The sequence below is a fragment of the Gorilla gorilla genome, chromosome 13 (genome assembly GCF_029281585.2).
Source record: "Gorilla gorilla gorilla isolate KB3781 chromosome 13, NHGRI_mGorGor1-v2.1_pri, whole genome shotgun sequence".
NCBI classification, from domain to species: Eukaryota; Metazoa; Chordata; class Mammalia; order Primates; family Hominidae; genus Gorilla; species Gorilla gorilla.
In genome coordinates this window covers 109,806,864-109,820,053 of record NC_073237.2, presented here as the reverse complement: position 1 = coordinate 109,820,053, position 13,190 = coordinate 109,806,864, and the positions used below count along the sequence as shown (strand labels likewise).

Here is a 13,190-nt window from a genome sequence, read left to right as displayed (position 1 = left end):
ATTCCATTCTCCCCTCAGCCCTTGTCAACCACTAATCTGCTTTCTGTCTCTAAGGACTTGCCTATTCTGGATACCTGTGTAAATAGAATCACACAACACATGGTCTTTTGTGATTGACTTCTTTCACTTAGCATAATGTTTCCAAGGTTCACCCATATTGTAGCACGTATCAGTATTTAGTCCCTTTGTGGCCAAATAATATTCCATTGTATGGATATACCACATTTTGTTTATCCACTCATCTGGTGATGGATATTTCAGGTTATTTCGACTTTTTGGCTACTAAGAATAATGCCGTTATGAACGTGTGTGTGTGTACATATGTTTGTGTGAGCACATATGTTTGTGTGAGCATGTGTTTTCATTCCTCTTGGATTTATACCTAAGAGTGGAATTGCTGGGTCAAATGGAAACTCTACATTTAATTGTTTGAGGAACTGCCAAACTTTTCCAAAGTGGTTGCACCATTTGACATTCCGGCCGGCAGTGTACAAGGGTTCCAATTTCCCCTCAACTTCTTCAACGCCTGTTATTGGCTCTTTTTTTATTATAGTCATTCTAGTATGATAGTATCTCATTGTGGTTTTGATTTGCATTTCCCTGATAACTAATGACATTGAGTATTTTTTCACATGCTGTTAGCCATTTTTCTTTGGAAAAAAATGTCTATTCAAATCCTTTACCCATTTTTGAGCTGGTTTACTCATCTTTTTATGGGAGTTCTTTCTTGCTTTCATTTTTGTATCACTTGCCTAGAAGGAAGCCAGCTGCCACATAATAAGGAAGCTCAAGCAATCTTACGAAGAGGTCCATGCGATGAGAAACAGAAGCCTCCTAATTACAGGTAGCAAGGAACTGAGGCCTCCTGCTGAGAGCCATGTGAATGAGCCATCTTGGAAAGGGACCCTCCAGCCCCAGTAATGCCTGCTCGGACAACTGCAGGTAGGCAGGCAGGCAGGGAGAAAGAAAGGAGAGATGGAGAGAGGGAGCGGGGGGGAGGAAGGGACGGAAGAGGCAGGGAGGGAGGAGAAAAGGAGGGAGAGAGGCAGAAAGGGAGGAAAAAAAACAAAAACCAACTCAAAAAGCTTAGAAAATATATGTAGGGGACTTCCATTTCTGGGATGACAGATCCACTGAGGAAAACTAGAAATGCTAAACAAAATATGTTAAAGCATCTTCTTAGATAAACAACAAGAGAGAGAGGAGCTACCAGGCAGGATCTAGGGGAATGGAGGACTGTAGAAGGAAACCCAGTGTTTTTCTGGGCTAATTTTCTCCTGGGGTGTTTTCAAATTCCAGAGGGCTGATTGAGAGATCAAGAGGCTGAGTGAGTTTCTGCCTGCTTCTCAGGGCTAGAGGAATAGGAACTAGGGACCAGGGCCCACCGAGAAGCAGGGTTCTTCTGAGCCCCACCTTTTGCATAGGGACCCTGAAGGGTTGCTCCATAGGAATAGGGTGAACTGTAATCAGACACAGCTACTCCAGGGACTACAGCTCGATTTCAAGTACTCTCAGTCCCAACACTGAATTAAGACTAACCCAGTGACCCTAGGCACCTGACAAACGAACAAAGATTTTTTGAAGGAAAATATCATCCTAGGTCTGCATTGAGAAGAAAATAATAATAATAACAACAACTCTCTGCCTATACTGTTTGTTTGTTTGTTGTTTGTTTTGAGTCAGGGTCTCACTCTGACACCCAGGCTAGGGTACAGTATCACAATCACAGCTCACTGTAGTCTTGACCTCCTAGGCTCAAGTGATCCTCCTTCCTCAGCCTCCCAAGTAGCTAGGACCACAGGTGCACACCATCATGCCCAGCTAATTTTTTTATTTTTTGTAGAGATGAGCTCTCACTATGTTACCCACGCTGGTCTAGAACTTCTGGGCTAGAGCTATCCTCCTGCCTTGGCCTCCCAAAGTGCTGGGATTATAAGCATGGGCCACTCACCACTCCCAGCCATGTGCCTGTTTTTTGCAGCAGACACAGCACACCTACAATGTAGATCCAAAAAGGTTGAAAGAAAAAGGATGGAAAAAGATAAGTCAGGCAAATATTAACTGAAAGAAGCATGGGTAGCTATGTTAATATCAGGAAAAGTAGACTTTATCCCTACTAGAAATAAAGAAGACTTCATAACAATAATAGACTTCATAATAAAAATTTCAGCTCACCAGAAAGATAATAATTCTAAATCTGTATGTTGTTAACATAGCTTCAACATATGTAAAGGAAAAACTGACAGAACTGCAATGGGAAATAGACAAATTTACAATCACAGTGGGAATTCTAATACACCTCTCTTAGTAACTGACAGAGAAAACAGGAAAAATCAACAAGGATACGGAATATTTGAACAATATAAAGAGCAAACTTGACCTAAACTCGACATACACAAAGAACACTGCACCCAACTGCTGCAGAATCATTTTCAAGTACACAAAGAACATTTATAAAAATTGACTCTCTTTGGGAGGCCAAGGCAGGTGGATCACCTGAGGTCAGGAGTTCGAGACCAGTGTGGCCAACATGGTAAAACCCCATCTCTACTAAAAATACAAAAATTAGCCAGGCATGGTGGTGGGTGCCTGTAATCCCAGCTACATGGGAGACTGAGCCAGGAGAATTGCTTGAATCCAGGAAGGGGAGGCTGCAGTGAGGTTACATTGCGCCACTGCACTCCAGCCTGGTGACAGAGTGAGACTCAGTCTCAAAACAACAACGACAAAAAAAAAAAAAAAACAACTATATGCTGAGCCATCAAGTAAATTTTGATTAATTTCAAGGAATTAAAAGGATGGAGAGTATATTCTCTGACTAAAATGCAAAGTAAATATAAAAATATTACCAGAAAATCCCCAACATTTAGAAATTTAGAAATATACTTCTAACTAACCCAAGGATTGAAAAAGAAATGACAATGAAAATTAGAAAATATTTTGAAGTAAATGATAAAGAAAAAAACTGCATTATCAACATGAGTCTTCTAAATACTAGAAATGTTCAATTTTTGACTCTGGTGAAAGTTACAAAGGTTTTTTTTTTGTGATAAGTCACTGGATTGCACATTATTGGGGGGACACTTTTATGTCTGTCTGTCTGTATAATATTTCAAACTTTTTTAAATGTTTAAGAAGAACACACAAAGCAGAATGGGAAAAGAGGACAAAGGGCTATCTATGGGCCAGAAACTTTGAGGAATTTCTGAAAGCTCCCGAGCAGTTGGACTCTGAATGACAGAAAAGCCAATAAATGCTGAGGAGTATGACCAGCAAATTATGAGCTCCTGAGAAACAGTTGGATAGGTTTCCCCAACCATGCCAGGCAATCTCCCAGGCTCAGAGCAGCGGGACTGGAAACACGTGCCAGCCAGGGGCAGCTGGCAGGCACACATTGAAGGCCTCCAGTTCACGGCCTGACCGTGCACTGCCCAACACACCACGCAGCTGGCTGACATCTGTTCCCAAGCTTCACTCTCACTACAGAAAATGAATTATTTATCTCCATGGCTTCTAAAGAGAGGCAGAGAAAGGAGTGAAATAGGCCCCAGCTAACATCGTACCAACACAACAAACACGAGGCAAAAAAAAAAAAAAAAAAAAAAAATGCTGAGCAAATCAATGACACTCCTAAGTCTACTCTGCCTCCAGAACCACATCTTCCCAACTTCCCTCTGGCAAATCAGTGACTCCAGGCAGTCCTCTAGAGCCTATATTTAGAGCTGCTCCCGACAGCTTTCATTTTGTAGGTTCATAGGGGGCTGCCATTTCTAAAGAGAGGTGCATTGTGTCACCCAATGTCCACAGCCACCTGCAGACCTCAGAACATGTCCAGCTTGCCCACCATCTCCAGACCCAGATACCCTGCAGAAAAGGCAACCTGTTCTCTCTCCTGACCACTCACCATATCCAGGTGACTAGAGATCCCAAGCAAGTTAAAATTTGGTTCAGAGACCCCAGGTAAATTAATAATTTGCTTCATCAGTCAAACTAATAAGTTGGTATCCCTTCAAGATGATATTTTAAAACTATCTATCCAAAATTTTTGTGAACTTGAGTTTTTTTATTTTCTATATAAAATATTATGCCTAAAATTCATATGGAAATTCAAGGGACCCAGGACAGCCAAAATGATCTTGAAAGAGAAGAACAAAATTGGAGGATTTACACAACCTGATTTCAAAATGTACTACAAAGCAACAGTAATCAAGACAGTATGATACTGGAATGATAATAGGCAGATAGATCAATGGAATAGAATTGAGAGCCTAGAAATAAGCCGTGGGTTTATGGGCAATTGATTTTCAATAAAGGTACCAAGATCATCCAATAGAGAAATAATGGTATTTTCAACAAATGGTACTGGGACAACTGGATAGCCACACAAAACAATGAAGATGAACTCTTACCTCATACCATACACAAAAATTAACTCAAAGTGGATCAAAGACCTAAATATAAGAGCGAAAACTATAAAACTCTTAGAAGAAAACATACAGGTAAATCTCTTGGTAACTGACAGAACCTTAGATTTGGCAGTGAATTCTGAGATATAACACAAAGTACAAGTAACAAAAGATAAAGTAAATTGAACTTCATCAAAATTAAAAATGTTTGGGGTTCTGGCTGGACACAGTGGTTCATGCCTATAATCCTAGCACTTTGGGAGGCCAAGGCAGGAGATCGCTTGAGTCCATGAGTTCAAGACTAGCTTGGGCAACATAGGGAAACCTTATCTCTACAAAAAGCTTTTTTACATAAGAAAAATTAGCCAGGCATGGTGGTGCACGTCTGTAGTACCAGCTACTCAGGAGGCTGAAGTGGGAGGATCGCTTAAGCACAGGAGGTTGAGGCTGCATGGTCAAAGAGGAGCCATGATCATGCCACTGAACTCCAGCCTGGGCAACAAAACAAGACCCCATCCCCAAAAAAAGTTTGGGATTCAATGAACACTATCAAGAAAGTGAAAAAAACCCACAGATAGAGAGAAAATATTTGCAAATCATATATCGGTTAAGGAGCTTGCATCTAGAATATATAAAGAAATCTTACAACTCAATAATAACAAGACAAAAAGCCCAATTTTAAAATGAACAAAAGATCTGAATACATTCTTCTCCAAAGAAGATATATAAATAATGAGCACATGAAAAAATGTTCAACATCACGGGTCATCAGGAAAATGCAAATTGAAACTATAGTGAATATCAATTCACACCCACTAGGATAGCTAGAATTAAAAAGTCAGATAATAACAAGTGTTGGCAAGGAATGTGGAAAAACCAAAACCCACATACACAGCTGATGGGAACATAAAATGATACACCTACTTTGGAAAAGAGTTTGGTAGTTCCCTAAATAGTTAAACACAGAGTTACCATAGGACTCAGCAAATCTACTCCTAGGTATATACTGTGTGTATATGAAGAGAAATGAAAACATTTGTCCACACAAAAACTTGTTCACAAATGTTCATGGCAGTATTATTCATAATAGTCAAAAGGGAGAAACAACCAAAATATTCATCACCAGATGAATAAATTTTTAAAATGTGGTATAGCCATACAATGAATACTACTTAGCCATAAAAATGAATGGAGTATGATATCTGCTACAATATGGATTAAACTTGAAAACATTATGCTAAGTGAAAGAAGTCAGTCATAAAAAAAAAATACGATTCCATTTATATGAAATGTCCAGAACAGGCAAATCTACAGAGGGAGAGAATAGATTAGCAATTGCTTTGGGCTCAGGACAAGGGAGGACGGTACAAGCTAAAGAGCATAATGTCTCTTTTTGAGGGAATGAAAACGTTCTGAAATTGTGACAATAGTTACACATCTCTGTGAATATACTAAAAACCATTGAATTGTATGGTTTAAATGAGTGAATTGTATATATCTGAATTATATCTCAATAAAGCTGTTACAAGAAAAATCAGCAAATATCCTAATCAAAATAAAATATATAATCCTGGAGAAAAATATTATGTATACCTATAATGACTTCAAATTACATCATTTTTCACAATAAAGAAAAAAAATCCCTCTAGAGTAGTTGGGTCCTAGCCTCAGCTTGCCTACTCCCTTCCCCTGAAGTAAGGCCACCTCCTCAGAACGCAGTGTCCTTCAATTAATGTCACTTGAACATACTCCTTTTGGGGTACAAGGGGTTGTGTTCATGTGTACACACAAATACATATATCATGCAGTACTCTCCCCGAAGGGAATTCTCATCAAAACAGTTTTGTCTCTTTATATTTCCATAGATGATTATGCTCCCTTTACATGTCTGTGCTCAGGAAACTACCAGCTAAGCAACATCTTCATCTGGTTCTACCAAGGCAAAGCTCACAGCAGAAGGCCAGGGGCTACCTACTATGCTAAGGAAAGGCCAGTGAACTGAGAAAAACTTAGCCAAAACCTTCACAGTAAAAGTGGTCCCGATTGCTACCAAAACTGACTCTGAATCCATAGCTTCCAAACCTGGATGACAGTCTGAACACTCTATGGCTTCTTAAGTGTTCATATTCTCAGGCTCCACCCCAGACCTATTAAACTAGAGTCTCCAGAAGAAGATTCTAGGAATCTGTGTATTTTTAACAGGCTCCCCACATGCTTCTGATATTTGGCTGGGTTTGGAAACCACTGATAGGAATCTTTGCTCATAAGCAGATCAGCGAAGATCACAGTGGATAAAGAAAATCAGCAGCCTGAAAGAGGTGCACCACGACAAATGGCACCCAGGGAAACAGAGCCAGTGCAGGAAACAGGAGAGAATTTCTCAAATGCTCTCAAAAGCATCCTCAGAGAGATGTGAGAGGAGCCTTCACGAATAAGAGCAGGTGGCTTCCCACCCCACCCAGGCTCCTGTCTGCCTCCTGCACACTCAGGTCACAGTCACTTGTTCAAGCAGCAGCCTTCCCTGATACCCATCAGACTCAGCCCTGAGGCCATGGCTGGGCAGGAAGATCCACTCCCTGCTGGGCCTGAACCCTCCCCAGCTTCCCAGATCTGTCAAGCAGATTAATCTAATAGAAGAATATGGACCAATGCAAGGAAATATTCACATCAGGCCACTAAGGAAACCATATGCATTACAAAATTGTCCATACAAACTTGATCTCAATTGTGTTGAAATTTGCCCCCTAAATACACACATGCACACACACACACACACACAGAAATAGGTGTGGAAATAAGCCTGGGAGGATATAAATCAGAAAGTTAACAGTGGTCTCCCTGGGAAGTCAGATTACAAGTGATTTTCACTTTCTTCTTTTCACTAAGTTTTCAGCAGTAAACACATGTAACCATGATAATAAGGAGGAAAAAAGCAAACATATTTTTACTTTTTAATCAGGTCACAGCTAAGGTAAGAGGGCCTCACAGCTCCCTGACACCCTTTCCTGACCACTCCTACCCCAGCCAATACAGATCATCCTGGAAACCACCCTTGTCTCACAGAGCCCTGCATCCCAGTGGGGTTAGCAGGAATTGCCTCCTAGGCTGGGGCATTAAGTGAGATAATGCAGGCATAACGAATGGCATAAGGAATGGCAATGGTAAGTTCTCAACAAATGATGGCTAGTTAATTGCCCTTTATCGTCCACCAACTAGACCAGTGAATTCCTGCTGCCAGACATCAGGCAATTTCAGAGGCCAAGCCACTGCTCTTCCATCATTCCCTCTACCCCTAAGGAAAAAAAGCAGGTTGTGGAAAACCAAATATGTTGAGCAGGAGTAAGCCTGAAAACAGAAGAGCCAGGAACCCCAGGGAGGCACCAAACTCCTTGGGCACTCTGTCTTTGAAAGCTGGGCAATGTCCAGTAATGTTTCAGTAACAGCCCCAACCTTTAGAAGGAGATTGTACGCAAGTTCAAACAAAAATGCGCTGGACAGGTCATCTCTGGAAAGCTTGAGCTCAGCTACGAACTCTGCCACTGGCTCATGGAAGATCTCTTGGTTTCAGGTCTTCACAGAGGAAAAATAACCCCTCTCCACAGAGAGTTGCAGGACCAGTGAGGAAATGAAGGGTTACCCTCTAGGGTAGGGTTGTTACCTTTACTATGGCTACCAGGAAGGCCAGGTTTGCTCAGGCCTTTGGGCAGCTGCCGCCCAGCTGTTATTTGGGGGAACTCAGTCTGCTACCTAGGGGCTTGGGAGTGAAGCCTACTGTTCACTTCTTTCCACCTCAAACCCTGAGGCAGCCCTGGGACCCTCCTAAGGGATTGTTCTTTCTTGGAGGAGAGAATTCTCCCATCTCCACTGTGGCTCAGATACCCAACAAAGTCAAATTGCAGCCTCCCCACAAGGCAGCAGGGCCAAAGGGCCCAGCACCTGTCCGCTCCCTGAGCCAAAGGAAAGTGGGTGAATGAGATCTCCAGTTGCTATAACAAGACCTTGATTTAACCTGAGCTGCTTGCTAATGAGAAACTCAGTGGTGACAACCCAGGTCTCTGAAAGATTAACCAGAGCGTGATTATTCCAGCCAAGTGAGGCAGAACCAACCGCAGTTGGCACTCACGGCCGGGCAGCAGGTGGTGTCCAGCAGCTTGCTTGGACTGAGCCTGTGCCCTGAGCCCCTCCTGGGCAGTCACAGGAGAAAGAAGCCAGAGAAGGTGCCCCTAGATAGAAAGAGCACCTGCTCCCAGCCTCCCCTGTCACCACGAGGGGCTGCGTTTCTGGGCGCTGGGAGCAGGGTGAAGCAGCCCCTGCCGCCAGCCCCAGCGGGCACTTACCAAAGGTGGTGAGGTAGAAGGACAAGTCCGGGTGGGCACGCCGGCTCCCGAGGGAGACGCGGTGCAGGGAGCGCTCCATGGCGTCCCACTGCGACCCGGACAAGAGCGTCTGCAACCCGAGGCGGCTGTGTTGCTCCCCAGTAACCGAGGCAGCAGGCTCACCGCCCCCTGCACCGGAGTCTCCAGGGCCGGAGGAGCGCGAGCGGGAGGTAGGGCTGCCCCGCGCGTTGGAACGGCCCGGACGCGCCCGGCCCTGATTGGCCCGCGCGGGTTTGAATGGGGAGAGTTCCACCTGCCGGAGCAGAGCTGGGCCGGGGTGGGGGAGGCGGCGCCGCCGACTCGCGCTGAGCAGCGACGGCAGCCACCCAAGGAGCCAGCAGGACGGTGCGGCCACCCCGGGGATCCCGGCCCCAGCACCGCGCTCCGGGTTGGAAATGCCAGTCCCACGAGAAGCCCCAGTCCGGGGTGCCCACTCTGGGCAGGCTTGGCCTCCTCGTCCAGCTCTCCTAGACCAGCAATTAGTCGGGTTTATAACCTGCTTTGAAGCTCAGGCCTATAATCATTAGATCCAAGCAAAGGCAAAGGAGCACCCGATGGCCCAGGGCAGTGAGGTTTGGAAAAGTGTTCTCTGCGCTTGGACAGGTCGCCCCCCACCAAGCTGCATCCTCTTCCCAAACCCTGCGTCCTGGATCACTCTCTTGAGCCTCCTCTTGAACAAGTGCTGCCTGACACAGGTCCGGATGGGAGAAGCTTGCTCCAACCAACCTGATGGCCCCCCGTCCCAGAGCCTGATGCCATCGGACAGCAGGACAGGCCCACAGCCTCTGAGAAAGAGGAACGCACAGGAAACGGAGTGGGGTGGGTGAATCCCCCAGCCTGGTGCGGGGAGGCAGAGCTGGAAGGTCAAACCCTGCTTTGCTGCTTTGTCAGCAAACATTTACAGGACACCTCCTCATAGCAGTTTCACACCAAGACATCTGCTCTGCAAATCTCTGTTGCCACTGTGGGAAGGAAAGCTGTTAGTCTCGTGTAAATCTAAAAATGGGAAGTGTTGGTATTTGTCCCTGTTCCCCAGACTTCATCGCCAAGTGGATATTTGTGGTTCAGTGATCCACTCAAAAACAAGATGGGGAGATGCAAGACAGAAAGTGGAGAGAAGAGTTATGTGTTGAGTACCAGATGCCAGAGGCTGAGCTGAGCTGGGCAATTTACACACATCATCTCAGTTAATCTTCACGGTAAGTCTAATAAGTATTAGCCCCAATTTACCAGGAAGAAATCTGAACCTCAGGCAGAGAAGACAGGTGACATGCCCAAGGTTTGCAGAGCTAGGAATAGGCAGAGCTGAAATTTGAACCCAGGCCTGTCTGCCCCAAACGCCATTGTCCTATTCTTCCTTGGCCTCCACATCTGCCCCATGGCCAATAGCAGGTGGAAGGAGCAAACGCCACAGGGTCAGGTGGCCACCAGCGAGGAGCAGAAACTGCAGAAGGAGCCCTGAATCAGCAAACTGGTGATAAGGCACATAAATGCCGTAGGATTGTTTGAATCCTGGCACTTCGTGAAGTCCTGCCCTGCTCTTTACTGCACCCCCCCCCCACCCCGCTCTCCCCCTCCAACCCCGGTTACACACACACGGTGAACACTGCCTTTAACAAGAGCAGGTCCACTCTCCTAGCCTCAAGCCAGTGACAGATGGACTTACCTGCACCCTGGACTTTGGCATGCGTGATCCTCTTCCTGGCTGGAGAAGTTTGAGTCCACTCATCTCTTCTGGGCAGAGCGATATCAGGGCTTAGCCACTCCATCCAGCCAGGGAATATGGGCAAGCTCAGGCTCAAGCCACAGGATGTAGACAGGACACTGAGCACAGAGACGTGGCCGACCTGCAGGAGCAAGATGGGAGCATGAGTTAGCCATGGCCTGAAGATGCCCCATGCAAGGTGTGTTCACTCCCAGGAGGAACTAGAAAGCATGGTGTTCAGGAAACAGCAAAGGAAGGCCCACAGGAAAAGCGAAGGTGATGTGCCTGAGATGATAGTCACCTCTTCACAACTTTGCCAGGGACCACTGTAGAGCCTCCTCCCAAAGGGGAGACTATCTTGGGCTCCAGAGGCTGTGAGCAACCTGCAGGTACAACACTCAGGACAGTGAGATCCAGAAGGAAAACTGGGCAAAGGTGTGCTGTCTGAATGTGACCTAGGAGAGAAAAGACCGAGGCCCACACTGGGCACTTACACCCGGTAATGGGAACAAAGATTCTACTGCTTTGTAGGTCCCCTCCTGACTCCTGCCCCACTCTGCAGCTAACATATTCAGTTGGAAGATTGCAAGGCCAGCCTGATCCTGAGCTGGCCCCTCTGATGGTATCACCTTCACCACCACCAGTAAGGCTCCTTTACTCAGTAGCGTGCTGGAAGCTTCCTTTTCCTAAAAGGACAGGTCAGTCACCCTTTCCTCAAGAGATGGAGGAGAGAGGTGAGTGGGAGCTTGGGCAGGGCACTTCAGGAAAGACTGGCCCTATTAACCCACACTGCTGTCCACAAGCAACATCCAGAAAGGCTCATGATCATGGCCCTGCTTTCCCCAAGAAGGCAGGAGAGTTTGACCAAGCCTGGCTTTCTCACATGTCCTGAGCATTCTAGCACCCCCTGGGGCTCTTCCACCTCACACATGTCCACACACACTCCACACATACATTATCATACCACACACGATAACAATCATACACTCTGCACACATACATACACATACCTTAACATATCCCATGTACACACACAGTCACATCATATGCACATATACACATACATAAACACACTACATACACACCTCACATACATATACAAACACACCCCACACATTATATATGCATCCTATGCATATATATAAGCACACATCACACAGACACATGCACACAAAACACATACACTACATATATACCATATTCATATATACAGATTGATTTGAAGCACTTAATAAAGTATCAAGCAATGATTTTAGGCATTTTTTTAAAGACTGACTGTATCTGGAAGAATAAGGAATACTTGAGTTTTAAAAGAAGGGACTAAATGGATTTATTTGGGTGCATTTTCACAATAACTCTCAAAGAATCTTAGTGACTTTAAGATATCATCTAGCCCAATAATAACCAAGAAAACTTAGAAAAATAATAATAAAGGGAACTTGTACTACCAGATGTTAAATGGTGTTAAATAATATAAAACTAAAAAGAAAAGACAGATCGATGGAATTAGAGTAGAAAGTTCAAGGGGATAATTTATTTAGAAAATAACAAAGATTTAAAGTGTTTTAACCAAAAATTCATTTCAAAAAGTTAGAAGAGTAATAAGCTAATTCAGAAGAAAAAAAAATTTTTTTCTTTTTGGAGATGGAGTCTCACTCTGTCACTCAGGCTGGAGTGCAGTGGTGCAATCTCAGCTCACTGAAAGCTCCACCTCCTGGGTTCACGCCATTCTCCTGCCTCAGCACCCGCCGAGTAGCTGGGACTACAGGCACCCGCCAACATGCCCGGCTAATTTTTTGTATTTTTAGTAGAGACGGGGTTTTACCTGTTAGCCAGGATGGTCTCGATCTCCTGACCTTGTGATCCGCCCATCTCAGCCTCCCAAAGTGCTGGGATTACAGGCATGAGCCACTGCGCCTGGCCAGAAGAAAATTTTAAAAGGAAATAAGGTTAAAGGTGAAATTTATCCTCAAAAAAAATAGACTTCAACAATAAGACCAAAGCCTTGTCTCTGAAAAGTTCAGTAAAATAGACCTCTGGCAAAATGTATACAGAAAACCAGAAATAAGCAAGTTTAGGGAAGAGAAAGCCAAGATATACAGGTGATTTTTTTTTTTTTTTTTTTGAGAGAGTTTCTCTCTTGTTGCCCAGGCTGGAGTGCAGTGGTGCGATCTCTGCTCACTGCAACCTCCGCCTCCCAAGGTTCAAGCAATTCTCCTGCCTCAGCCTTCCGAGTAGCTGAGATTACAGGTGTACACTACCATGCCCAGCTAATTTTTTGTATTTTTAGTAGAAACGTCGTTTCACCATGTTAGCCAGGCTGGTCTCAAACTCCTGACCTCAGGTAATCTGCCCACCTCAGCCTCCCAAAGTGCTGGGACTACAGGTGTGAGCCACTGAGCCCGGCCTTTTTTTTATTTTTTTTGAAACAGAATCTCGCTCTGTCACCCAGGCTGCAGTGCAATGGCACAATCTCAGCTCACTCCCAGGTTCAAGCGATTCTCATACCTCAGCCTCCCAAGTAGCTGAGACTACAGGCACGCGCCACCACACCTAGCTAATTTTTGTATTTTTAGTAGAGACAGGTTTTCACCATGTTGGCCAGGATGGTTTCGAACTCCTGACCTCAAGTGAACCGTACACCTTGGCCTCCCACAGCGCTGGGATTATAGGCGTGAACCACCGTGCTGGCTAATATTTTAA

General features: G+C 44.9%; 1 protein-coding gene across 5 annotated transcripts in view; it reads right to left on the bottom strand.

The window, feature by feature from the left end:
• The window catches only part of RGS3 (regulator of G protein signaling 3), a 152,929-nt gene that overhangs the window by 125,190 nt on the left and 14,549 nt on the right, over window positions 1-13,190 (bottom strand). For 2 of the 5 annotated variants that reach the window (XM_063696667.1, XM_031014559.3), the window contains exons 2-3: window positions 12,313-12,404; window positions 10,449-10,629 (exon numbers count right to left, since the gene is read on the bottom strand). In XM_063696667.1, coding sequence (XP_063552737.1) covers window positions 10,449-10,551 — 103 coding nt within the window. In that variant the 5' untranslated portion in view covers window positions 10,552-10,629; window positions 12,313-12,404. Of the gene's footprint in view, window positions 1-8,743; window positions 8,980-10,448; window positions 10,630-12,312; window positions 12,405-13,190 lie in introns of those variants that run through there. The other 3 variants (XM_004048491.4, XM_063696668.1, XM_019033924.4) reach the window with 3 other exon arrangements.